Below are 24,916 nucleotides of genomic sequence, written 5' to 3'. Positions count from 1 at the left end.
AGTCCTTTGGGCATAATTCCATATTGCTCTCCAGAATGGTTGGATTCATTCACAACTGCCAACAATGCATTAGTTTACCAATTTTTTCACATCCCCTCCAACATTTGTCATTTTCCTTTTCTGTCATATTCACGAATCTACTAGGTATGAAGTGGTACCTGAGAGTTGTTTTAATTTTCATTTCTCTTATCAAAGTGATTTAGATCATTTTTTCATATGATTTCTTCATTTGAAAACTGCTTTTAGCCATTTACCAATTGGGGAATGACCTATTCTTATAAAAGCATAATTCTGTTGAGGATTTAGTTACAGTGAGTCATAGACTTAGAGTTTGAAGGGGACTCAGAGAGGCACTGAGGCAAACCCCTCATTTTCTAGATGTGGTATCTTCCTCTAAGGAAAGTTGAGTTGACTGGCCCAGCGTCTTACACCTAGTAATTAGATAAAGCAAGGTTCTTCCTGACTCCCAGTTCTGTGCTCTACTATACCATACCATCTCTATATGTTGAAAAGGGATCTGTTTTGTGGCTGAGGGTAAAAGATGAGAAAGAGGAGCATAGACAAGTTACTAGGGTCAGGCACCGGCAGTATTGTAATTCTTGTAAACAAGAGGTTTGTAGCTGATAGCCACTAGACTGGAAATAATCTAAATCGAAGAAGCCTAAGTAAGCAGTTGCCTTCAAATTCTTCATTGGAGGAGTTTAGTCTGGCCAAAGTGAAAGGATGAGGATTAGGAGGGAGTTAAATAGGTCAATTAAAAAATGTATTTTAAAAGGCCACTAAAACCAGAAGTGTGGATTTGCCCTGAGGCTAAAATGCGAAAGGGACAAATCCACCCCATTCAGGGACTGTGCCTTGAGGAAAACATTTATCTGAGTTTGGTGTGGAGGGTCCCTGAGGGAGAGAGTGAATAAAAAATGGGAGGAAGAATATCCAAATTAAGACAAATTTATGGGTCTTTGGTTCTGCTCCTGGTTTCCTGGGAAATTTGCTGGTGAAGGCCTAAACCTTGTCTAGAGTTTGATGGGAACTTGGAAATCTTTTAGCTCAATCAATCAACAAACATGTATTAATTAGAGCCATTTATTTTGCTAGGTACTGGTTTACAAAGACAAAAGGGAAAGAAAGCATGCCTACCCTCAGGGGAATTATGTTCTTTGGGAGGAGATGGCATGCACATATATTAAGTATGTGCATGTTGTTTTTAAAATAAAAATAAAAATGAGTTTATTGCTGAGGAAGGAAAGGCCTATCTACAGTTTTTCTTAGTTGACTCTTCTTGTAGAAGATGGTTTGAACGTGAAACTTGAAGGAAACTAGAATTCTAAGGGGATTTACGTGTGGAGCAAGAGCATCCAGCGAAAGCCCAGAAGATGGAATGTTTGTCTGAGGAACCACCAGAAGGCCAATTTGGCTGAAGTGTGGAATGCATGAAGGAGAGTAGTGTATAATAAGCGTGGAAAGTTAGATTAAGGTTGGATTTTTAAGAGTCTTATTAAATGCCAGAGGGATTTTATATTTTGGCCATTGTGAAATGATAGGGAGACAAAGGAGTTTATTGAGCAGAGGAGTGACATAGTCAGATCTGTGCTTTCGGAAAAAGCATGTTGGCAGCATGTGTTGGATGCGCCTTGAAGCAGAGAGACAATCAGGAGGCTAATCCAGCTCTCTAGACTAAAGTAATGGAGTGCCTCAATTTGGGTGGTGTTCATCCATCATTTTCCAAGAGGACCAAGACATCGGGATAATGTCATGACTTGCAGTGAATTGGATTTAAGTGAGACAGGGCTATGCAGATTCACAGCCTCACTCTCTCTTCCAGAGCCATCTGGGTCCAGTGGCAAGATCTATATCAGGAAAATGGAGATGGACCTGGCTGGGTTTTTGGGGGGGGGGCGCGGGCAATTGAGGGTTAAGTGACTTTGCACCACAGGTCACACAGCTAGTGAGTGTCTGAGATCACATTTTACTCAGGTCCTCCTAACTTCAGGGCCAGTGCTCTATCCACTGTAAACAAGAGCTGCCACGACTTGGGTGTGATAAGAAGGGGAGAGTCATAAGAAAGATGTCACTTTTTACCTTTGCAATGAGACTTTGGCGACTGTTGGCTAATTTAAAGTGGAAAAGAGTGAAGAGTTGAGGATGATTCTGAGGACTGAGAACCCAAGGGAAGGGAAAGAATGTGATCCACCCCTCTCATTTTACAGATGAGATAATTAAGGCCCCTGGTAGGGAAACAAGATCACATAAGCAGTCAGTGGCAGTCAGGTTTTGAACTCAAGTTCTTTGAGTCCCAATACAGTTAATCAATCTACAAGCATTTATTCGCTCCCATCATATGCTGGGCACTGGGATTACAAATACAAAGAATGAAGCAATCCCTACCCCCTAAAGAGCATATTCTAGTATTATTTTTATTTTATTTTATCATTTTTAAGGGGGGGCAATGAGGGCTAAGTGACTTGCCCAGGGTCACACAGCTAGTAAGTGTCAAGTGTCTGAGGCCAGATTTGAACTCAGGTCCTCCTGAATCCAGGGCCGTTGCTCTATCCACTGAGCCACCTAGCTGCCCTCTAGTATTCTTTCAATTATTCCTCTTCGAGTTCTGAGGTTTATTGGACTGAAAGGAGTAAGTAAGGGTGAACAAGTACTTCAGTGCCCACTATCAGTCAAGGTTTGTGTTTTTCCTAGAATTAATTAACCAGCATTTATCAAATGCTTACTATATGCTAGGCGCATTAGACCTGGAAATGGAGATATAAAAAAGGGACAGCCAGTGACCTCATGGAGCTCCTATTCTAAAGGAGACAACTACTCTAAAGAGGAATGGGGACTAGGAGAGAGAATTTGGGTCTGAGGAAGTCACAGGATGGTGTCTAGTTGATGCATAGGCGGCTTATTTAGAAGTCTTTTCCAGAAGTCATGGTGCTATTGATTTGATTACTGTCCCCAGAGCAAAAGATGCAAGGAATGGGAAGGGAGGCCGGCAGATAGCTAAGTGGCCTGAGTGGATGGCTGGATGAGATGTGAAGGTGAATGAATCGTGATCTGTAGTATCTGGGCCATCTAGATAAAGTGGACTCTTGCATCTGCTGACTCTCAGGGCAGGAGCCCCCAATGAGTGGATCACCTTTTTTCAAGGACTTGGGGAAAGAATTCCGGACGTCCACAATGCAGAGGTCCAGGTTGGGTGCTGACGGTATTGGCTTGGGTAGAGAGAAGTTGGGCAGTGGTGGCAGGAAGATAGCCAGACAGTGTGGGCGGACCAAGGTTGGGATGTGAAGGCAAATAAAATACCTTCTTTCCCTTTCACTCCTATTTGGAGGGAAATGCTTTTTTAACTGCCCTGGATTGATCTTCCCACAGTGCTTTCTTCCCTCTGCAAGATCTGACTTGTTTACATAACTTCCTGGATTTCTGCCAGAGGGGGTGTCGATGTTTCTCTGTTCCATCTGAGTCAAGTTTCTTAGCTCATCACTAGAAAGACAATTGATTCTTCCCAATGTTGTGGGAGGCTGCAGGCATGGGGTCTTCTGGCTTTTAAGCTTTCTCTGCAAAATCATCATTCTGACCTCCAGCTGCAAACTGAACTGATGAAGGGAAACAGGAAGATAGCAGATGGGGGAGCCAGGCTGGCTATTCCTTACCCACCTGGGATAGTCATGCTCTCCCCTTTATAAATAAATTTATTCCAGTGTCTGGAAGCTCTCAGTTAAACATGCGTGTTGCTAACAACTGAAGTTGGTATCATGCATTTGAGAAGAGGACAAAGAGAAGCTGGAATTACCAAGACCACTTTTATAATATCAAGAGGTGATGATATATATCTATGGGCCCCTAGCCACTCCTGTCTTCTCAGGACAGCAGTCAGAATGGCAGCCGAGCCAATAAGAAGAGACAGAAAGAAGGCAATGTGATATAGTGAAAAGAGCTCCAGACTTGACACCTGAAAGAAAGCATGGGTTCAGGTCTCAGATATGTTCTGTAAGGAACTTATGGAGACTCAGGGGAAAATCATTTCGTCTCACTGATCCTCATTTTCCTACATGCTAGAGTAAGAGGGCTGGCCTACATGTATTCCAAAGTCTCTTCCAATTCTTAAATCGTGGTAAGTCATTTTTTCAAAAGAGTTCTACTAATGTCTTTTGTTTTCTACAACAATAATCATCTCAATATATTTCCTTCACAGATCATATTGAACCTCTCTTTTAACAAAGCAAAAGTTAAGCCAAGCTAACCAGGGAGGGACCTCCTCTGACAGTGCCATGTAAATGTACGATTCCTCATCTATAGTCTCTACTCCCCATCCCCCAGCACCACTGAGACAAGGAAAATGTGTTTCATCATGTGTTCTCCAGGACTAAGATAGTCATGGCTATTACTCTGAATTCAAATGTGTCTTGGTATTGTGTTCATTTTACATATTGCAATTAAAACTGTTAATGTATATTGTTTTCCTTGGTTCTGCTTTATTCTGTATTAGTTCACACAAACCTTCACAAGTTTCTCTGAATTCTTCATAGTCACTATTTCTTACAGTGTAATGATAATATTGATTGTGTTTGTTTTGTTTTTGTTTTTGTTTGTGGCGGCAATGGGGGTAAAGTGACTTGGACAGGGTCACACAGCTAGTAAGTGTCAAGGGTCCTGAGGCAGGATTTGAACTCGGTCCTCTTGAATCAGGGCCCAGTGCTTTATCCACTGTGCCACCTAGCTGCCCCCTAATGTAATGATAATATTACTTGGCATTCATCTACCCCAATTATTCAGCTGTTCCTGAATTCATGAATATCCACTGTCACCATGTTTTTTGTCTGGTTTGGGGTTTTGCTCAACAAGTGCCAGGATGAATTATTTTGGTCTATTGGGGCCTTTCTATTCTTTTCACCTCCTTGAGGATACATACATGTAGTATTCCTAGGTTAAAGGGTATGAAATTTCTTGGATAATTCTGAGTCTTGCTTTCTAAAGAGGCTGAACTAATACCAAGATCCACCAAACAGTGTATCAGTGTGCACTGCCTTACTATATATAGCTCCAAGCCAAGTTGAAGAGACCAGAAATGCTGTTTTCTTCATTTTGTCCGTCCCTCAAAATGCCTTGGGCCCTAGAAGGGTCAGGTAGTTTTCCTCTTTCCTCCTATCATCTTCCACCTTATCGTTGGACTTGGTTACAAATCACTTGTCCTTAGCAGGAATACCCCCAGCATCAGACTCTTCCCTCAGGCTTGAGATTCCTTAGCTGAGAATCTGGATTGGGTTACATTTCTTTCTGTAGCTAGTCAGCATATTAAGGTGGGCTCTTGCTCTCTTCTCCAGCTCTCTGCTCTTCTTTAGGATAGCAAGGCTGAAGCTTGGGGTTGTGTGGGGTTCAGTTTCATCTGTGAGGAGGGGGCAGGAAAGGGAGCTCAAAGCCTACCCCCTTGTTCCCAGAGCCTGGGTTTCTTTTAGAATACCTATTACTAGATGTATACATGGGAGGAAGGGTGTTAAACTAGCAAGGCCAAGTCATTAGCTAAGGGTGATAAGGATTGAGTTGAGAAGCTGTCAGCCAATGTGTTTGTTGAATAAAATGCAGTTCCTTCCTTCCCTTCTTCCCTCCTTCCCTTCTTCCCTCTTTCCCTCCTTCCTTCTTTCCTTCTCCCTACCTTCTCCCTCCTTTCTCATTCCTTCAATTGTTTCCTTCCCCCCCCCCCTTTCCCTCTTCTCTTCCTTCTTTCTTGTCTAAACCAGGGGTTCTTAATCTTTTTTTGTGTCATGGACCCCTTTGGCAATCTCGAGAGGCTTTCTCAGAAGTTTTACTTTTTAAATGCATAAAATAAATGATGATGATAATAGCTAACATCTATATAGTGCTTTAGGGTTTGCAAAGAGCTTTACATGAATTTTCTCATTTGTTATAAATATACACTTACAAAAGAAACAATTATCTTGAAAATATAGTTGTAAAAATATTTTTAAAAAACAAGTTGATGACATAGACCCCAGGTTAAGAATGCTAGTTAAACCATTAAATTAGAAACATTGACTAAATAGAAGGCAAAGTGAGCATAAGTAAAATATAACATTCTATCATAACCTTAGGAATAGTCTCCTACCAATGTACCTGTTGGGGGGGGGGCGGACAGGGAGGGAAAATGAGTACCTTTTTTTTTTTTTTGAAAGTTTACACTCTTTTAAGTTCTGTATGAAAGAGAAAAAAGATCTCTTGTACAAAAACTGTTTCTAGCAACTTTCTTTGTGATGGCTAAAAATGGAAATCAAAGGAACGCCATCAGTTGAGGGATAGCTAAACAAGCTGTGGTATATGATGGTGATGGAACATTATTGTGCTATAAGAAATGACAAACAGGGCAATTTCAGAAAGGCCTGGAAAGACTTATATAAACTGTTGTGTAGTGAAGTGAGCAGAAACAGGAGAACACTGTGCACAAGTGACAACAATATTGTTTGAAGAATTGTGAATGACAACTCTTCTCAGCAATAACAATGATCCAAGACAATACAAAGGACTAATGATGAAGCATACTATCCACCTCCCACAGAAAGAGCTGATATAGATGGAACACAGACTAAAGTGTGCTATGATTTTAACTTTCTTTTTTTTCTCCTCTTAAGTTTTCTTGTACAAAATGACTAATATGGTAATGTTTTACAAAATTGCACGTGTATAACCTATATCTGATTGCTTTCTGCCTCAGGGATGGGGTGGGAGAGGGAGGGACAGGAGAGAGAATTTGGAACCAAAACTTTAAATAAATATGTTTATTATTATTATTTTTAAAGTTCTTGATAGATCCTACCACTTCTAAACCTTTATTCATAATTCAATGGAAAGAGCACATCAACTTGGAGTTAAAGGTCTTGAGTTCAAAATTTCAGCCCTGCCATTTACTACCTGTGTGATCCTGGGATAAATCAGTTACCAACTTTGTACCTAGTTTCTTCATTGTAAAATAGTCTTTCCAATTCAAAATCTACTGACCCTCAATATCTGACATTATTGTTCCCCCAACCTGAATTTACCATCTGGCTCCAGCTATGTCTCTCTTTCTAGGCTAATTTAACATTACTTCATGCCTTCTGCAGACTGCCAGACTAGCTTTTTGCTTTTTCCTCATACATAACATTCCAATCCCCTATCTCTAGGGCAGGTGGCCCTTCATTTTTAGTTTTGTATCCTTAATATCTAATACAATTGCTGCCTTAGTGCAGTTTTAGGCAGTTAAAGTGTACACTGCACTAAGACTTTAGAGACCAATCTGTATAATAGTGTTTAAATAAATGCTTATTGATTAATTTAGACTTTTTGTCCCAGTTCAGCCGTCATCACCCCTTTACTCACTTCCACACACATTATCTTCAGATAATGCCTACTTCTGACTAGCCTTTGCTTTTTCTCTGTCTCCTGAAATGTTCCTCCTAGCTCATGCCCCACCACTGACCTACAAGGGCACAAGTTCTGTACCATTCATTATATTTGAACCATTTTTTCCATCAAATTCATTACTACCTCTGTTTGTTAGCTATCTTTTTTATCTTTTAAGACTATATCTTGTATAGATTTAATCCTGAGAGTGTACTTTAATAATCTACTGAGGAAACGGGCTCATATTTTGTCTTTTGAGTTCTGCCTCCTTCCCCTATATCTAGTCCTTTTGCATTATGCTAATAACACATGGTACAGCTATAGTTGAGACCTGACTGTGTTGAAAACTTGCTGGATTTGAAATTCAGGGAAAATAAATAGCAGTCCCTATACCCAATAACCATATTGTATTAGTACCTTTTCTAGAAGAGACCCAATTAATCCACTTTGGGGGAGACATAATTATATATATACAATACACACACCACACACATTTATATATTTGTTTTTAGAGAGTTCTCTGAAGTTACTTACCGATAGGTGCATACCAAAGCTGCAAAGTGAGAGAAACCTGATACTTTCTGTTTAGCGGTATGGTCTTCCTACCTAAGATGGATCAGGGACCAACTCTTGAGTTGAATCAGGAGCTCCTTGGCAGTTGAGCTCATATATTGGATTTAAATACTGGCTCAGTTACCTGCGTGACTTCGGGCAAGTCACTTACATCACTCTGGGCCTCAGTTTCCCCTTATGTAAATGAGAGGGTTGGACTAGGTAACTCTTCAGCTATAAATCGATATCGATGCTCTTATGATCCCTTAATAAGAATTGATGAAATTGGGGGGGGGGAGGGAGAGCATTGCTTCAAGAGAAACTTGAATTAGCATGTATTTTCATGAATACTTCACTCAGAACCTTCTGGACAAAACATACCATGCCCCACCCTAATGGGAGAACAGGGGTCCGGAGCAGCAGGGACTGTGTCTAAGAGATCCAAGGGATTAGGGGACCTGGCAAGGCAGAAGCAAACTCAGAAAGTCAAGCCCTGTGAAGGAGTGAGCTGCCTCTGGTTTCCCATCCTCTGATACTTCTGGAGATCGTAAGTTCAAACTTTGCGAAGAGGCTTTTTTTTTTTTTAAGCAGTGACCCTTCATTTCTCCTCCCAAGGCTCCAACTCAAATGGCTGGGGCCTGCTGATGTTGCATTCTTGGGGCTTTCCTGCTGCCTTCCTGGCCTCTTGCTTGCCAAGAGGTCTCTTTTCCTGTTCCGCCTCTTCCAATCTCACATTATTTCTTAACTCAACTTTCTCTCAGTTCCCTCCCTCATTCCTTCTCTTTCGGGCCCTGGGCTCTATTGCGCCCAGGTGACCTGCGGAAAGGTTGCGGGCCCATCCGGCTGGCTGGCCAGCTCCCAGCCCCCTTGGCTCTCCCTCGGCCCCACTCCCGGCCTCCTTTCCTCCCTGTGGGATCCCTGCCTGGCCCCCAGGCTCTCTCAGTTAATCTCTTCCAGAAGTGGGAGTGGGGGGAGGGAGAGGAAGGACCTCTTTGGGTGGGGGAGGGGCTTTCCCTTCCCCCTGGAAAGTGAGGGATCCGCCCCCATAGCCCTTGTCCCCAGGCCCCTGTGCCTGAATACTCCACCCCTGGTAGACCAGACAAGAGGGGGCTGGCCCACTGCCAGCGTCTGTGAGCCGGCCCCTTCCCCCGGTCCTTTTCCCAGCCAACCAGGCACTCCAGCAGGACCCACGTGACCTGGAGTTCCTAGACAAAGAAAATGTTCAGGCCCTCCCCCCTCTCCCCAACCTCCCCCCCCTTTGGACCCCTCCGCCCCCAGCCCCATCTCCCCCCTTACCCTCCCCCAAGACGGGCGGCCACAGTCTGAGCTTCTGGGCCAAGGGGGCTCACACCTGAGCTGGACCAGACAGAGCTTGCACCTGGCCTTATGGGTAGGTGCTTGGGCTGACCACTGGAGTGTACAGGGGGCTGGGGCAGGAGGGGGGCAGAGGGCTGGGGGAGGAAATGGGAAGTCTCTTGGCATTTCTGCAAAGGTTAAGATTTGTCACCCCTTGTCTTGAAGGGGTGTGATTTCTCCCCCCCACCCCCTCAATCTTGGCTCAGTTATTTTGGAGAAGCTCAGCTAGCTAGCACTGGATCAGCAGCCAATCGTCACTTCTCAGGACTCCTTTGACTTTGCCTACCGAGTCAGCCAGGACAGAGCCACGAGGCTAAAGGGCTGGCAGACTGAGGAGCAAGATCTAGGAGAGGGAATGGGAAATGGGGGAAGAAACCCAGTCAGAGGAGTGGGCATGGGCATAGAGTGGGCCAGGGACTGAGCGGGACCTGGGGGTTAAATGGGAACAGCTTCTACTTATGTTTTGCTGGGCTCAGTGTGGGAAACAATAATAGTAATAACAGCTGACATTTATATAGCTGATTTAAGGTTCACTCTGATCTCCTGCTATTAACCTGCTGACTTGTGTTTGGGGATTGGGAGCTGCTGGGGATGGAGATTTGTGAGACTGCGCCCGTGCTTGGCCCTGCTGGGCTCAGGAGTTTCACCACTCCTTGAGTTCTCCTTGGAGCAAAAGCCAAACCAGCGAAGACCAAGGGAAGGAGAGGAGAGGGAGGTCCTGGCTCATAAAGAGGGTGGGCATAGCAGAGGAGAGAGCCTCTAGCACAGGGGCCTGGGCAGGGGGCCCCACAGTCAAATTCAAGGGGCAGTGGTGGGATCCGACGCGAGATGAATGGAGCTTTCTTGATATGTCGAGGGCTGGGGATGGTGAACAACAAAACCCTGACTGCTGCTGCCACTGAAGAACCAAGGAGGTTGGGGGGGGGTGTCCACAGATTCACACAGTGGATTGTACTGATGTCAGCAGGCAGCTGACTGGGGGTGACGGATGATGGGGGCTGGTATTGTTGGGGCTAGCTAGAGCTTCATGTGTGAATTGCTGGCTCATTGCTGGCTTTGCCTGGCTGGCCAGTGCCTTGAAGCTTGGCTGAGAGTTGTTGCATTTGAGGCTAGGGAGAAAGAAGAGGGCCTGAGTGGTAACACTCCTTGTGCCTGATTTCCTCTACCTGCCATGTGGGTAGAAAATGCAATCCAGGTTGAGGGTTAATTGAACTCCTGAAAAGCAAGTGGAATGGTAGCCATCCATCTGAATGGGATGTAGGTGGGGGAGAGGAGTTGGGGCTTTCTTTTCCCGCTATTGTTTACTTGGCACCCTGGGGGGTGGGGTTGAAAAATGCAAAGATTGAAAGATTTATTCCCTTGAACTTGCCCCTTGGGCCCTGCTCTCTTGTCTTGCTGGCCTTCCTTCTTATCCCTTTCTCCAACCCTGCCCCCAACTCTCCTAACTCTGCTTCTTTCCCCTGTTCAGACCCCAGCCTCCAGCTATTTGCTCTCTTCTCTCCCCGCCTTCATTGTAGCTACAAGCGTTCTATCCAGTCTCTCAGGGTGACAGTTGAGTCTAATCCAAGGGCAGAGACCACCTTTGTGTCCAGTATACTGGAACACTTAGCCAATAGATAGCAGCCACAGAGCCTGACTGGCGGGGAAGTTGACGGGGGAGAATTTTCAAGAGCTTAGCAGGGAAAATACGAGAGAAACGACCAAATGCGTCTGGGGGTAGAGCAGAGAGGTTTCTGTCAAGTACAATCCCTTTGAGGCCCTACTTAATGAGGGGGGAAGGTAGTCAAGTTAGATTTGTAGGAGAGCAGGAGGACCCACTCGGTCGCATTTTCTTTTAAACTCTCCCAGGCTTGAGAGAGAATCTTTTTTTTTTCCCCCCTCTCTTTCCCACGCCATGGACTTCATCGTTCTCTGATCATCCTCAAGTAATGAATGTTTCCGTCTATTTTCCCAGGCTGATGGGAAGTCTCTCTCCTCCCCCTGGCTCCCCTCCCCCATTCTTCTTGTCCTGGCATTGACTGAGAGGTGGCTGCCCTTGGGCCCCCGTGGCTCATTAACTTCTGAGCAAAAAGATCCTTTGGGTCTTCTAGGTCAGTGGCCTAATGTAGGTCAGGTCATTAGAGACTTGGGCCCACGGCCTCTTCCCCACATCTTTTTTTAGAAGGGGAGGCCTTGAGGCAGAAGAGGTTTGTTCCTCTAGTAAGAGTGGTGGAATAGAATCTCCTAGAGGCTCCCAGAAGGTCAAAGAAAAGGGGGTGAAGTAGGAGAAGGGGGAGGGGAGAGGTTTGAGAGACTAGAATGCCCTGTAACCTTGTTCAAGCTTACCCCAGGGGCAGACAAATAGTATAAAATTGAGGGGTAAATTCTGTGCTAGGTAACTAAAAGTAGTAATCTAGGGGGAGGGAGGAATAATTGAAATGTACTTGACTCCCCAAATGCACAGCCTCAGGGCTCTTCCTTCCCTGCCCCCCCCATCTACCAGCATTTTATTCTTCAGCTGTCTGTGGGGGAAGAGTACACATTATCCCCCTTTGTGAGTGGGTGTGAGGATCCCTGTGAGTCATCCATAATTAATATTTGAGTGCCCTCTAAAGCGCTGGGCATGGTGCTGGGGAGGAAGAGTTTTCACTCTGTCCTCCAGGAGCAAGTTTCGGAGAAGATGGCAACAAGTGAAGAAAGAGGAAGTAACCCGAGTCCAGGGAAATTAGGACTTGCCCTGGGGTCATTTTGGTTTTTGAAAGTATCTGTGAGTGCACGGTCTTTGCACTTAAAGGAATGTTTTTTAGTGGCTGCTAGTATTTGAATTGAGACTACAGAGGTAATGATTAGAGACGTGCACTCATTCCACAGCTTCCCATTGCCTCAAGACAAAAAAAATTCCCCCTCTATAATTCTAGTTTGTGCCTATCTTGTCATATTTCTATACCCCCACTCCCTCCATGCCTTCTCCCTTCCGTCAAATTGGACTGACTTGTTTTAGTGTCCCATCTCCTCCTATGTCCTGCTAGGTGATCCCCTCTTGTTTGGAATCACTCCTTTCTCCAGAGCCCTGTTTTGTACGTCCCCTCCTCCAGCGTAGGTGTTTCCCTACTGCCGGTGTTCTCTTCCCTTTGAAAAACAATTTTTGTGATACTTCTGTATAATATAACCTCTCAGGGTAAATGTATTTCTACTTAGGAAGCTTCAATGACTCCCAATATCCTCTAGGATAAAATTCAAACTCTGATGTTCATATGACCATTTAAAGCCTTTTTCAATCTGAATTCCATACTCTCCTTCCAGGCTGATTTCATATTCTCTTCTAGGGGAACTTTTCTCATCTCTTGCCCATCCCCTGCTGTTAGTTTACCACCAATCCCTTCATTACTTTGTAGATTTTTGTTTGTTTGTTTATTGACTTCTCTACATATCATCCTTCCCCCTAAGAATGTCTTATAGGACAGGGGGTCTGTGTTATTTTTGTCTTTATATTGATATCACCCCTAGGTGTCCTTAGCACCACTCAGCTTACTAAAGACCTAATGCATAAATGTTGAATTCTTCCAAGGAAATATAATCGCCTCAAGGGCAAGGACTGTTTTGTCTTTATATCTGTAGGGTGTTTAATGCATAATAGGGTTACAGATTTGGAAGTAGAAGGGAAATCTGTGAGAGCTTGCTAAATGACATATATATTAGAAGAGTGGAGTAGGAGGTTAAAATGGACCTTAAAAGATTCCAGTCAAGGGGCAGCTAGGTGGCGCAGTGGATAGAGCACTGGCCCTGGATTCGGGAGGACCTGAGTTCAAATCCAGCCTCAGACACTTAACACTTACTAGCTGTGTGACCCTGGGCAAGTCTCTTAACCCCAATTGCCTCACTAAAAACAAAAACAAAAGATTCCAGTCAAGAATTTTTTCTTAATATTCATTCAGGGTGATGGGAGAACAAAGGGGGAGGTTTCAAAGGCAAGGATTAAATGTGAATTCTAGCAGTACAGAAGAAAGATGAGATTACAGAATAACACTTTAAGAGATGGTATGGAAAGTGTTATGGGAGAGGACCTGAGTTTGGCATTGTGATTTCTGTGGACCAGAAAGGAAATATGCCAGCTAGGACAAACATTGTCCAATTTGGCAATAGGAACCAACCCTTTCCAGCTTATTAACATGGCATTCCCTTCACACACACTTTTCAGTCTTTCTCTGACCTCATTTGGGGTTTTGTTGGGATACTGGTCAGCACAAACTGGAAGTTCTTGTTCTTCATACAAGATATTCTGTCTCCAGTCTCAGATTTCAATTGTTTCCCCTTGTCTGGAAAGCCAACAAGAACCTCACCTCTGCCTCTTAGAATCCCTCATTTCTCTAAGACTGCCTCAGGTGTGACCTTTCCATCAAGACACCCACCTCAGCCCCAGCCATTTTTTGCCTTTTTGTGTTGTCTCATCTGGAAATAGAAGGCAAGCTCCTTACGGGAAGACCCTTTAAACCATTGTCTTTGTATTCTTTGCATCTAGCACAAATGGAAAGTGCTTAATACTAATACTTAAAACTAATTGCTTGTTGATTGCATGCCCACGAGCTGAGAGGCTCCTCAATGTATCTCTGCTAGAGATTTGTATTTGGAATTAGGAAGACCTGGGTCCAAGTAATTTCTTAGACGCTTACCTAGCTATGTGATCATGAGCAATCCCCCCATTTTACAATTGAGGGGGCTAGCCCAGATGGCCTCTGAGGCCATTTCCGGCTCTGAATCTGTGATCCTAGGATCAAATCAAGCAGGAAGATAGGAAGACTAGGGTAGGGGTGGAGTGGGCAATGTCTATGGGTGACTGGGGACATGGGGCATGGGGATCACAGACTGTCAGCACAGCCTTCTATCAGAACAGGGTGTGGGGGGGTGTGGAGCTTGACTTGGCGATTAGCCATCTAGGTGTAGTTGCATCAAAGTCTGAAACTGCCATTGGAGGTTGTCTGCAGATTTATTGCCTGGTGAGTTGGGGTAGGCTAATGTATTAGTGGACCCTACTCTGAGAGGAAAGAATTTAGCCAGGATTGACTGAGTGAATGAAAAAATATAAATTATTAAGCTCTCAGATTATGCAAAGCATTATAATATACTAGGAATAAAAATAGGAAAACAAGACAGTCCCTGCAATCAAAGAGCCCACATTATAGTAAGACAATACACGGGAGGTTCCAGCTTCCAGTTAGATTGGGAAGCCCCTGTTGTCCTTGGGGCGCACTGCCTAACATAGATGGCAATACATCTTCAATGCCGTTTGCATTCATAAAATCATGCTGGTTTCTGATGTTGAACCATTTCACAATGACAAAAACTGGTGTTAAGAAATTTGGGGTTTGGGTCTTCAATGGCTTTGACTGCTGAGGAATTGGCAGGTTTGGAGTGCCTGTAGAGGCAATTATTGAGCCACTTCTCTACAAGTGTTACTGTCTTGAACAATGGACTCATGGACCAGGCTGGTAACAAAGGTGGTGTTATGCGGGTCGTTGGGGGGTGGGGTGGGGACTATAATTCTTGTGACTCTTGGGCTTACCCCTGCCATTGGTAACAGGTGGGTTAGAGTGGTTGGTATTGGTAGGGATGGCAAGCCCTTCTGGTTAATCTCCCATGATGGCAGTGGGGATAGGACCACTGATATTGGTGACACTGCAATTTCTCCCCCCGCCCACCAAAAAAAAACCTTTTAAAAATTATTTTTTTTTTCGGTAAGGCAGTTGGGGTTAAGTGACTTGCCCAGGGTCACACAGCTAGTAAGTGTTAAGTGTCTGAGGCCGGATTTGAACTCAGGTCCTCCTGAATCCAGGGCCGGTGCTTTATCCACTGCGCCACCTAGATGCCCCTAAAAATTATTTTTAACATTCTTTTCTTTTTAAATTTTGAGTTCCAATTTTTCTTCCTTCCCCACCCACTGAGAAGGCAAGTAATATGATATTAATTATACATGTGAAATCATGCAAAACACATTTCCATATTAGTCATATTTCCCCCCAAAGCAAGAAAAATAAAATGAGAAAATTATCCTTCAGTTTGCACTCAGAGTTTATCTGTTCATTGGAGGTAGATAGAAAATTTTCATCATACATCCTTTGGAATTGTCTTAGATCATTTATTGTATTGAACAGAGTAGCCAAGTCTTTCACAGTTGATCCCTTGGAGCACAATTGTACCTCTATCATAATCATATGCCACAATTTCTTGAGCCATTCTCCAATTAATGAGCATCCCCTCAATTTCCAACTTTGTCAGCAGAAAAAGAACTGCTATAAATATTTGTGTACATATAGGTCCTTTCCCTTTAGATATTGCAGGATCACAGGACCTTGTTCTTGATTGTTCTCCAGAATGGTTGAACTAGTTCACTATTACACTAGCAAGCAGGTCATTAGTGCAACCGTTTAGAAAAAAATTTTTTTTTTGGTGGGGGCAATGAGGGTTAAGTGACTTGCCTAAGGTCATACAGCTAATAAGTGTCTGAGACTGGATTTGAACTCAGGTCTTCCTGAATCCAGGGCCTGGGCTTTATCCACTGCACCATCTAGCTGCCCTCAGTGCAACCATTTTCCCCTTATTCCTCCAGCATTTGTCCTTTCTCATAGTTCTGAGGTGGAACTTCAGATTTGTTTTAATTTACCTCTAACCAAGTGATTTAGAACATTTTTTTTAATATGACTATAGATAACTTTGATTTCATCTTCTGAAAACTACCTGTTTATTATCCTTTGACCATTTATCAGTTGGTGAATGACTATTATATTTGTAAATTTGACTACTTTCTATACACAGTTTATATATTTGAGGAATGAGGCCTTTATCAGAGAAACTTGCTGTAACTCTTTTTTCTTTTTTTTGGTGAGACAATTGGGGTTAACTGACTTTGCCCAGGGTCACACAGCTCATAAGTTGGCAAGTGTCTGAGGCCAGATTTGACCTCAGGTCCTCCTGACTCCAGGGCCGGTGCTCTATCTACTGTGTCAACTAGCGGCCTCTGCGCTGCGCGTGGGCCCCCCCCCCCCCCGCCCCCTTCCAAGTAACATTTTAAAATATGATTTTACTATCTATGGTACCTTTTAGCAAAATGTAGTTTCCCTGATTATCCATTTTAATAAGGTCTATTTTTGTTTTTGCTTTGTCTGAGATCAAGATTGCTACCACTGCCTCTTTTTTTTTAAGTTCAGCTGAAGCATGTTAGATTCTGCTCCAGCCCTGTATTTTTAATTGTCTGTGTCCTTCTGTTTCAAGTGTATCTCTTGTAAACAACATATTGCTGGATTCTGGTTTCTAATCCATTCTGCTATCTGTTTCTGTTTTATGGGTGAGCTTATCCCATTCATAGTTATGATTACTAACTGTATTTCCCTTCATCCCATTTTCTTCTGTTTTTTTTTCTTTTTATTCTGTCCCTCCTCAAAAGTCTATTTTGCTTCTAACCACTGCCTCCCTTAATCTGTCTTCTTTTATTAACATCTCCCACCTTCTCTTATCCTCTTCTCCCATTTCCCTATTTGGTATGTTACATTTCTATACATAATTCTCTGTGTGTGTGTGTGTGTGTGTGTGTGTGTGTGTGTATTTCCTCTATGAACCAATTCCAATAAGGTTCAACCATTGCCTGTCCCCCACCCCAAACCCCATTTTTTCCCTTCACTATAGAAGTTTTTCCTTGGATGCCTCTTTTATATGAGAAAAATTTCACCATTCTACCTGTCCCTTACCCCCTTCTTCCTTTTTTCCAAACCTTCATTTTTTTGGGGAAATCATTCAACATAATTAACTCATATTCATGCTCTCTGTTTATATAAACCTCCTTTTAAACTGCCCAAATAATGATAAAGTTCTTAGAAGTTACATGTATCATCCAATATAGGAATATAAACATTTTTTTTAACATTTATTGAAGTCCCCTCTGATTATTCTTTATGTTTATATTTTATGCTCTCTCTCGAATCTCTATACTTGAATGTCAGATTTTCTATTCAGCTCTGGTTCTTTTCATCATGAATGCTTAAAAGTGTTCTACTTGATTAATATCAGTTTTTTTCTTCCCTGAAAGTGTTTTAGTCAGGTTTGAATAGGTTATCTTGGTTGTGATCCTAGCTTTCTTTGCCTTCTGGAATATCATATTCCAACGCCTTCCACTTCTCTAATGTGGAAGCTGATAAATCTTGTGTGATCCTAGCTCTCTTTCTTTAACTTCCAGTCATTCTTGTTAGACTTGAGTCCAATTATCTTTCTTTTTTTTTCTTTTTCTTTTTTTTTTTCTTTGAGACTTGTAGCTGTTTTCACATTATTTTCTTCTGAGTTTATGTCTTGGTCTTCCTTGTCACTTGCTACTTCCTGCCATTGCCAACTTTTTATGGCAAATTCTTTTGTTGTTGTTTGCTCATTTCTTTCAGTCTATCTTATAACTTTGAACTTTATGTTAAAGTTGGCCTCTGCTACCTGGGTGTAGGGAGGCAATGTCCCCAAGTTTCTGACCTTTTCACGCAACTGATTTCAAAGCTAATTCTGTGAGTCTGCAAGTTTTTGTGCCTTTCAAGGTGGGAAAGGTTCGTGATCACTTGCTCTCCTGGTCTGTACTCTGGTCTTTACCTAGGAAAGGCCCCTGGATCCATGCAGCCACAAGTATTAACCACTTTCTTTGCCCTTGGACTGCAACCAGGAGGGGCAGCTAGATGCGCAGTGGCTACAGCGCTGGCCCTGGAGTCAGGAGAAACCTGAGTTCAAATCCAGCCTCAGACACTTAACACTTACTAGCTGTGTGACCCTGGGCAAAGTCACTTAACCCCAATTGCCTCACCAAAAACAAACAAACAAAAAAAGTTCATTAGAACTACAACCAGGGTCTGTACTCCCTTGTAATCAACCCCTAACTTTCCTCTTAATCTGGAACTGTTGACCCAGAACTGTATAGTCAATGGGATTGTTGAATGGTTCCAGCTGTACCCTGTGCCAGCAGAGGGATGTCTGTAATCTTTTTCTGACCAGTTGTCTGACCCTCTTACAATCACTGGCTGAAAGCTCCTCAGGCTTCTGCTGCCAAGTGCCTCACCCAGGTGTCACAAACTCCTTCCAATCTCCTAAGTTTTCTTAGGCTGGAAAATGTCTCACCCTGACCCTTTTGTTGGCTCTGCTATTCCTAAATTTTGAGATGTGTTTTATTTTGCAGGGCAGTGAGAGATAAGTGGAACTTGCCAAGTCACACATATAGTGAGATGTTATTTTAAATTGTTTGGAGGAGAATGCTCAGAATTCACCTGGGTTGCCATTGATCTGCATCTGGCTCTTTCCTAGACACTGAAATTTCTGAGGCCTCTTGGATTTTGGGTCCTGAGCTGGCGACTACCAAGAGAAAAAGAGGAAGTGGTGATTGACTGAGTTGCTGTAGTGGTTTGGCCCACCTGGGCATTTGGCACCTCTTGTCTCCACTTAAGGATGTCTTGCTGCATCACTTTTAGGATTTTGATTTCTTATTTCTTTGGTTCTTTTATTTTTTCAAAGCTCCCCTGTGAGGGACTTAAAATCTGGGATCTTCAAGTGTCAGAGAATAGACATCTGGCCTGTTTGGAGGTTATATGAAGATTAATTAAAGATGAAACCAGGGAGTGAGATTTCTTAACTGGAAAAAACACACCCAGGAAACCTCGAGAGGATCATGAAGGGAGTAGCATCCAGTTTGAAAGTATTGCTTTATATTGGGAATATTATTTAAATTTTTTAATAGGTGAATTGGTTCATTAAAGTTGTTTTAACATCTAGAAGAGGTGGCCAATCACCCGCCATCCATCCCATTCCCTTGACAGTTTCAAGATTCAAGGAATCTTTCTCTCTGAAAGCAAAAGCCCCGAATAAGTTTTTTCTCAAGGACCTCAATGCAACAGCAATGACAGTTACATCGGATACTTCTCTCTCTGTCCTACTCAGGCTGAGAAGAAAGCCAAGGTCATCGCAGTGATGAATGTTGTAGAAGAAAACCAGGGGACTGGGGAGCCACAGAAGGTGGAGGAGGCCAGTCCTCCTGCTTTACAGCAACCTACTGATCCTGCTTCCCCCACTGTGGCCACCACACCTGAGCCAGTGGGGGCTGATGCTGGGGACAAGAGTAATGCTAAAGCCGCTGATGATGAGCCCGAGTATGAGGTGGGTACTGTACAACTTTTTAGGAAAAATAAGCTTCGTTGATATCTTATGTTTTCATATCAGTCATTTCCAGTCATTCTTCTCCTCTTCCCAGTGTACTTTGTAATTTAAAAAAAACCAAACAAATAAAGCCAAGCAAAACCACTCTGACCCATTATCCTAACACTGTGTGCAATGTGTGTTTCGTACTGCTCATCCACCTACCTCTCCAGTGAAATGAGGGGGTGTGCTTCTTCATCTTTTCCTCCCTGAGCCAGGATTGCTCATTATAATTTCTGTGGTTCCTTTTTCCTACACTTAATTTTTTTTTTTTAGTGAGGCAGTTGGGGTTAAGTGACTTGCCCAGGGTCACACAACTAGTAAGTGTTAACTGTCTGAGGCCGGATTTGAACTCAGGTCCTCCTGACTCAGGGCATGCGTGCTCTATTCCACTGCACCACCTAGCTGCCCCCCTACACATAATTTTTAATACCATCCTGGGCTCCTCTAGTTCCTCTTCATTCTCCCACCAATAACTGACTCTCCCCCAAATTTCAAGCTTCTCTTAAGTCCTGTACCTTTTCAGTGTACTAAACTTGCTTTCACATTTAGACAGCTCCAATTTTTATTTCTCCAGGCTTCCCCTTAGTTCTGTCACAGAGACTGTTTGCAGGAAGTAGATGAGAGACATTTTGCAGCCAGAGAATGGGGGTGTTATCCTGGTGACAATTGTAATCATTTTTACTTCTTTGGGCTACAGGATGGCCGGGGCTTTGGCATTGGGGAACTGGTATGGGGAAAACTGCGGGGCTTCTCCTGGTGGCCTGGCCGAATTGTATCCTGGTGGATGACAGGCCGAAGCCGAGCCGCTGAAGGCACCCGATGGGTCATGTGGTTTGGAGATGGCAAGTTCTCAGTGGTGAGTTCTCAGAGACTCTCAGCTGTTGGGGGAGGGCACCGCTTGGCCACAGGACCTGCAGCCCTCAGTCAGGGGCCAGATGGAGGTGGGTAGTGCCTGGAATCTGAATAGTTTGGGAGGGGTCTCGAACAATCTTTGCTGTTTTCTGCATCCTTGCTAGTTCGGGGTGATGGTTTCTGGTCTTCCCAAACCTCCAGAATTCTTGCCTGACTTTCACTTGTTGACTTGGTGTTTCCTATCAGGTTTGTGTTGAGAAATTGATGCCACTCAGCTCCTTCTGCAGTGCTTTTCACCAGGCCACATATAACAAGCAGCCCATGTACCGGAAAGCCATCTATGAGGTCCTTCAGGTGAGTTCCAGAGGCCAAAAGATGAAAGGGAGGGTAGGAAGATTGCCGACCATTAGAGAGAGCGTCAAGGATCTAGCCAACAAGCTGAAGTCCATTGATAGGAAGATCCTTTGAAGAAACTAGGGCTATTAGTAGGGAGTCTGGAAAAGAAAAGATTGGGGGGAGGTGGTGTTGAGGGTTAGCGAACAAACACAGGCTAGCTATCTTTTTCAAATATTTCAAAGGGCAGGTCATGGTGGAGAGTGAAACAATTAACAAGTATTAAGTGCCGATGATGTACTCCAGGCGCTCTGGGGATTAGTACAAAGCCAAAAGTGCCCCCTATTTAGAGAGCATTATTAGACTTTTTATATGTTTGGCCTTGAAGAGCAAAGCTGGCACATTTCAGCTCATTGTAAGCAAAAACTTGCTAATGATAAGAGGTGTCCAAAAGTAGAATGGGTTTCTTTGAGAGGTAGTGAGCTCCCTGGCATGCTCCCTGCCACGAGAGGCCTTCAAGGAAAAGGAAGACATTGATTTGTTGAAGATGTCAAAGAAGGGTTTCATGATTCGGACCAGGATTGTAACTCTGAGTCTGTGGTCTCTGAGGTCCTCTGGCTGCGGTTCTTCCTGCTCCCTTCACCTCACCCCCTTTCTACTCTGTTCTTCCTCAGACATTCTCCTCCTTCACTTCACCTGATCTGTGCTCCGCCCGCCCCCCTTCTACTCCCATATCCTGGCTATGTCCACTCCCACTGCTCTCCTCTAGTCTGGCTGTGCACCTCACTCCAACCTGGCCATGACGCTCCCCCCCTAACGTGCTGCCCTACAGGTGGCCAGCAGCCGTGCTGGGAAGCTGTTTCCGGCCTGCCCTGAAAATGACGAGAGCGACACAGGCAAGGCCGTGGAGGTGCAGAACAAACAAATGATCGAGTGGGCTCTGGGCGGTTTCCAGCCCTCTGGTCCCAAAGGCCTGGAGCCACCAGAAGGTAAATGACCAAAGCCCTGGCTGTGGAATCCAGCCAGCCAGAGCTTGAACTAAGTGGAGGATTGGGGGGAAAAGAATGAGAGCGAGTGAGCTAGAGAGAAAGTGAGAAGGGGGCAGCTAGGTGGCGCAATGGATAGAGTACCAGCCCTGGATTCAGGAGGACCTGAGTTCAAATCCAGCCTCAGACACTTGACACTTACTAGCTGTGTGACCCTGGGCAAGTCACTTAACCCCAATTGCCTCACCAAAAAAAAAAAGAGAGAGAGGTGTAGGGGTGTGTGTGTGTGTGTGTGTGTGTGTGTGTGTGTGTGTGTAGTGTGCTCGCTGCCGCATGCGGCAAGTGCATGCTTGGGAGCACAATAATAGTTACCATAGCTCTCCACTCCTTTCTGTGATCAGAGCAACGAGTTTGCGGGCGGGGAGCTGCTCAGGTCGGGACCTCAGGGCTCACCTGCTTCTCTTTCTTACTGGAACCTCCCCCAAGCTTTTGAACATAAAAAACTAGAGACGGACCACTCAGCCCTAACTAGGACTGGGATGGTTAGAAACCAGCTTTGTGTCTCCACTGTTCCTAACCTGGCATTTTGTTAGCCAGTAACTGAGCTCTTCCACCCTCCTCTCCTCACCTGTACAGAAGAGAGAAATCCCTACAAGGACGTTTACAATGACCATGGTGGGCCCCAGTAGAGCCCTGAAGTGCTTCTGCCTGTGCCCCACCTCCACAGCAAAAAAGCCCCGAAAGAGCACAGCAGAGAAGCCCAAGATCAAAGAGATCATTGACGAGCGCACAAGAGGTAGCTGTGACCACAGGATGTGCTGCCCTGCCGGAGGACTGGGGAGGGTGCTGACTGGGCCAGAGGCATGGACAGTCACAAAAGCTCTTTCTACTCTTTGACCCTCTCTTTGCTTTCCATTTTCTCTGCAGAGCGGCTGGTATATGAGGTGAGGCAGAAAGTGCAGGAATATTGAAGGTGAGTAAGAGGATTGTGGCTAGGTATCATGTGTCTTTTCCCCCCTTCTTATGGAGTTTCTTGGTGAATCTACTTAGAAGGTACTTGCTGAGAACCCAATGTATACAGGCTGCTACTTATGGACACTCTTTTACCTGTACTGCAGCATTTCTTCATTCATTTAGGGGAAACATTGACTAAATGTCCTTGTTACTGCTATATAAATTCCTCCTATTATTTGAGGGGTAGGAAAGGGGATGACCCAAATGGTGCAGGGTCTTCTTCAAAGTCCCCATGTATTAGGCTTTAGAAATGTAGTCCCTTGCTTTAATCACTAAAAGAGAGAAGAGCCTAGGAGTCTGGGTTCCACAACCATAATCCTATTAGTGATCCTACCAGACTATCTGAATTGGACCAAACCCCTTTCCCATCCCAGTCATTTGTTATCAAAGTAAGTAAGCTCCCCTGCCCCAGCTCCCCAGGGTTGTTTGAAGGAGAAGCTCAGGAATGAGCTGAAAAGCTGCCTTCTTTCTATACAGCAGTTTACTGCCTCTAGACATGTTTAGCATCCTACAGAAATGTTTAAGAGAAGAGGGATATTTTTGTTATTTTTTCTCTGCCCTGCCTTTTAAATGTCCTTTATATTATGAACTTAATCATTAATGAACATGAATATTTTAGTATCCAAAGAACAAAAGAGTATTGTAATATGGAACTGAACTTTTTTTTTTTAGTTTTTAAAAAATGTATATTAAATTTAACATGGTGATAACAAGGTTGTCCTCTTTGTGTCCTATGGGGGGGCCCTCTTAAGGCCAAGTAGGATTGGAGATGGGCCATGAATGAATTCTCTTGATAACCCGAGTTTGGAGACCCTGCTTCTTCTAGCAAATACTCCTTTGTGGCTTTGTTTTTATTTCTAGTAGACATTGCTGCACCAGGAGATAAGAATTGGAATCCTACATCTAGGGAACAGGCATTTTCCACTCTCATGCCCTAGAGAACTTTTCCATCTCTTTCATGACCTCTCATCTACTTCATGCATTATACCCTTCTCCCTTTTCCTCTTGACAAGCTGAGCCAGACTGGGCAAGGCATTGGTCAGATCTCACTGAGATGCCTACCTGCCTTATCTGTCCTCAGACATCTGCATCTCCTGTGGGAGCCTCAACGTCACCCTGGAACACCCCCTCTTCATCGGAGGAATGTGCCAAAACTGCAAGGTAGGGGGCCCCGAAACAGGTGTCACCATATTGCAAAATTCAAGAGATCCTTTTCCCTACCCCAGAGATGTGGCTTCCTTACTTTTCATACCTCCTACCCTGTGGCAGGGTTGGGTAAGGGGCTATGGACCTATTTTTAACGATGGGAAGAAGATGTGGAAGCGTGGAGTTTCTTCTGTTGGGTTGATAAAGATTCTGCCCCACCCAAGACTTCTCTTTGGGCTCCCTATTACTTTTCTTCTTTGACAAATTTCTTTCCTTCTCTTAATCTGTGTTCTCTTTTATTGGGAACACTTTCTTGGGCAGTCCCCACCCCAGGGCCTTGGTAAGTGTAGGACAGAAGGAGAGATTAAGAGAAAATACTAAAGCAGGGTTGACTGGATAATAGGTAAATGGCTGACCAGTCATCACCCCAGGTATCTTCATTTTGTTAGAGCTAGAAGGCCACCTCATCCAACCCCACCATTTTGAGATTATCTTGACGGAATCAAGAAAATAACCAGCTCCCACCTTGCCCTGTCAGCCTGGATTGGTCTTGGGGAGATATCATAGGATCACAAGATTTCTTTCCGAAAGGACCATAGAGACAATCTAAGCCAAACTCATTTTAGAGTGGAGAAGCTGAGGTCCAGAAAAGCTAAGAGCCTTTGCCAAATTAACCAAGGGAGCCAATAGCAGAGCCAGGATTCTGAACCTGATCCTCTGATTCCAAATTTAGTATCCTTTCTGTTTTATCACACTGCCTCATTTTAGTGCTGGTTATAGTCTCTCAAGTGAGACTGGCACAAGAAGCTAGGACTAATGAGGAGAAGCCCTGGGCTGGGGGTTTGGGTTCTGGGCCTATCTTTTGCCCTAGTTTCCTGGAGGTCGGGGGAGCTTGCCCTGATGCTGGTGCTTTTTGGGTGTTGCCTCTGACGCTTACAGAACTGCTTCCTGGAGTGTGCCTATCAGTACGACGATGACGGCTACCAGTCATATTGTACTATCTGCTGTGGGGGCCGAGAGGTCCTCATGTGTGGGAACAACAACTGTTGCAGGTGAGGGCAGTCCCCAAATCCCCAGCACCAAACACACGTTCATCCCTGGGCCCTCCTGCCTTGGCACTGGCC

At 44.3% G+C, this 24,916-nt stretch overlaps 1 protein-coding gene across 1 annotated transcript in view; it reads left to right on the top strand.

Moving 5' to 3' along the window:
• Positions 1-24,916, top strand: part of DNMT3A (DNA methyltransferase 3 alpha) — a 154,731-nt gene that overhangs the window by 115,132 nt on the left and 14,683 nt on the right. Inside the window, 11 exon segments of the mRNA XM_043982889.1 lie at positions 19,204-19,419; positions 20,159-20,317; positions 20,560-20,667; positions 21,479-21,635; positions 22,269-22,301; positions 22,304-22,354; positions 22,357-22,428; positions 22,560-22,585; positions 22,587-22,605; positions 23,728-23,807; positions 24,732-24,844. Of these exon segments, the coding sequence (XP_043838824.1) occupies positions 19,204-19,419; positions 20,159-20,317; positions 20,560-20,667; positions 21,479-21,635; positions 22,269-22,301; positions 22,304-22,354; positions 22,357-22,428; positions 22,560-22,585; positions 22,587-22,605; positions 23,728-23,807; positions 24,732-24,844 (1,034 nt within the window).

The sequence above is a fragment of the Dromiciops gliroides genome, chromosome 2 (assembly GCF_019393635.1).
Source record: "Dromiciops gliroides isolate mDroGli1 chromosome 2, mDroGli1.pri, whole genome shotgun sequence".
In the NCBI taxonomy this organism is placed as follows: Eukaryota; Metazoa; Chordata; class Mammalia; order Microbiotheria; family Microbiotheriidae; genus Dromiciops; species Dromiciops gliroides.
This window is presented reverse-complemented; position numbering and strand designations above follow the sequence as displayed.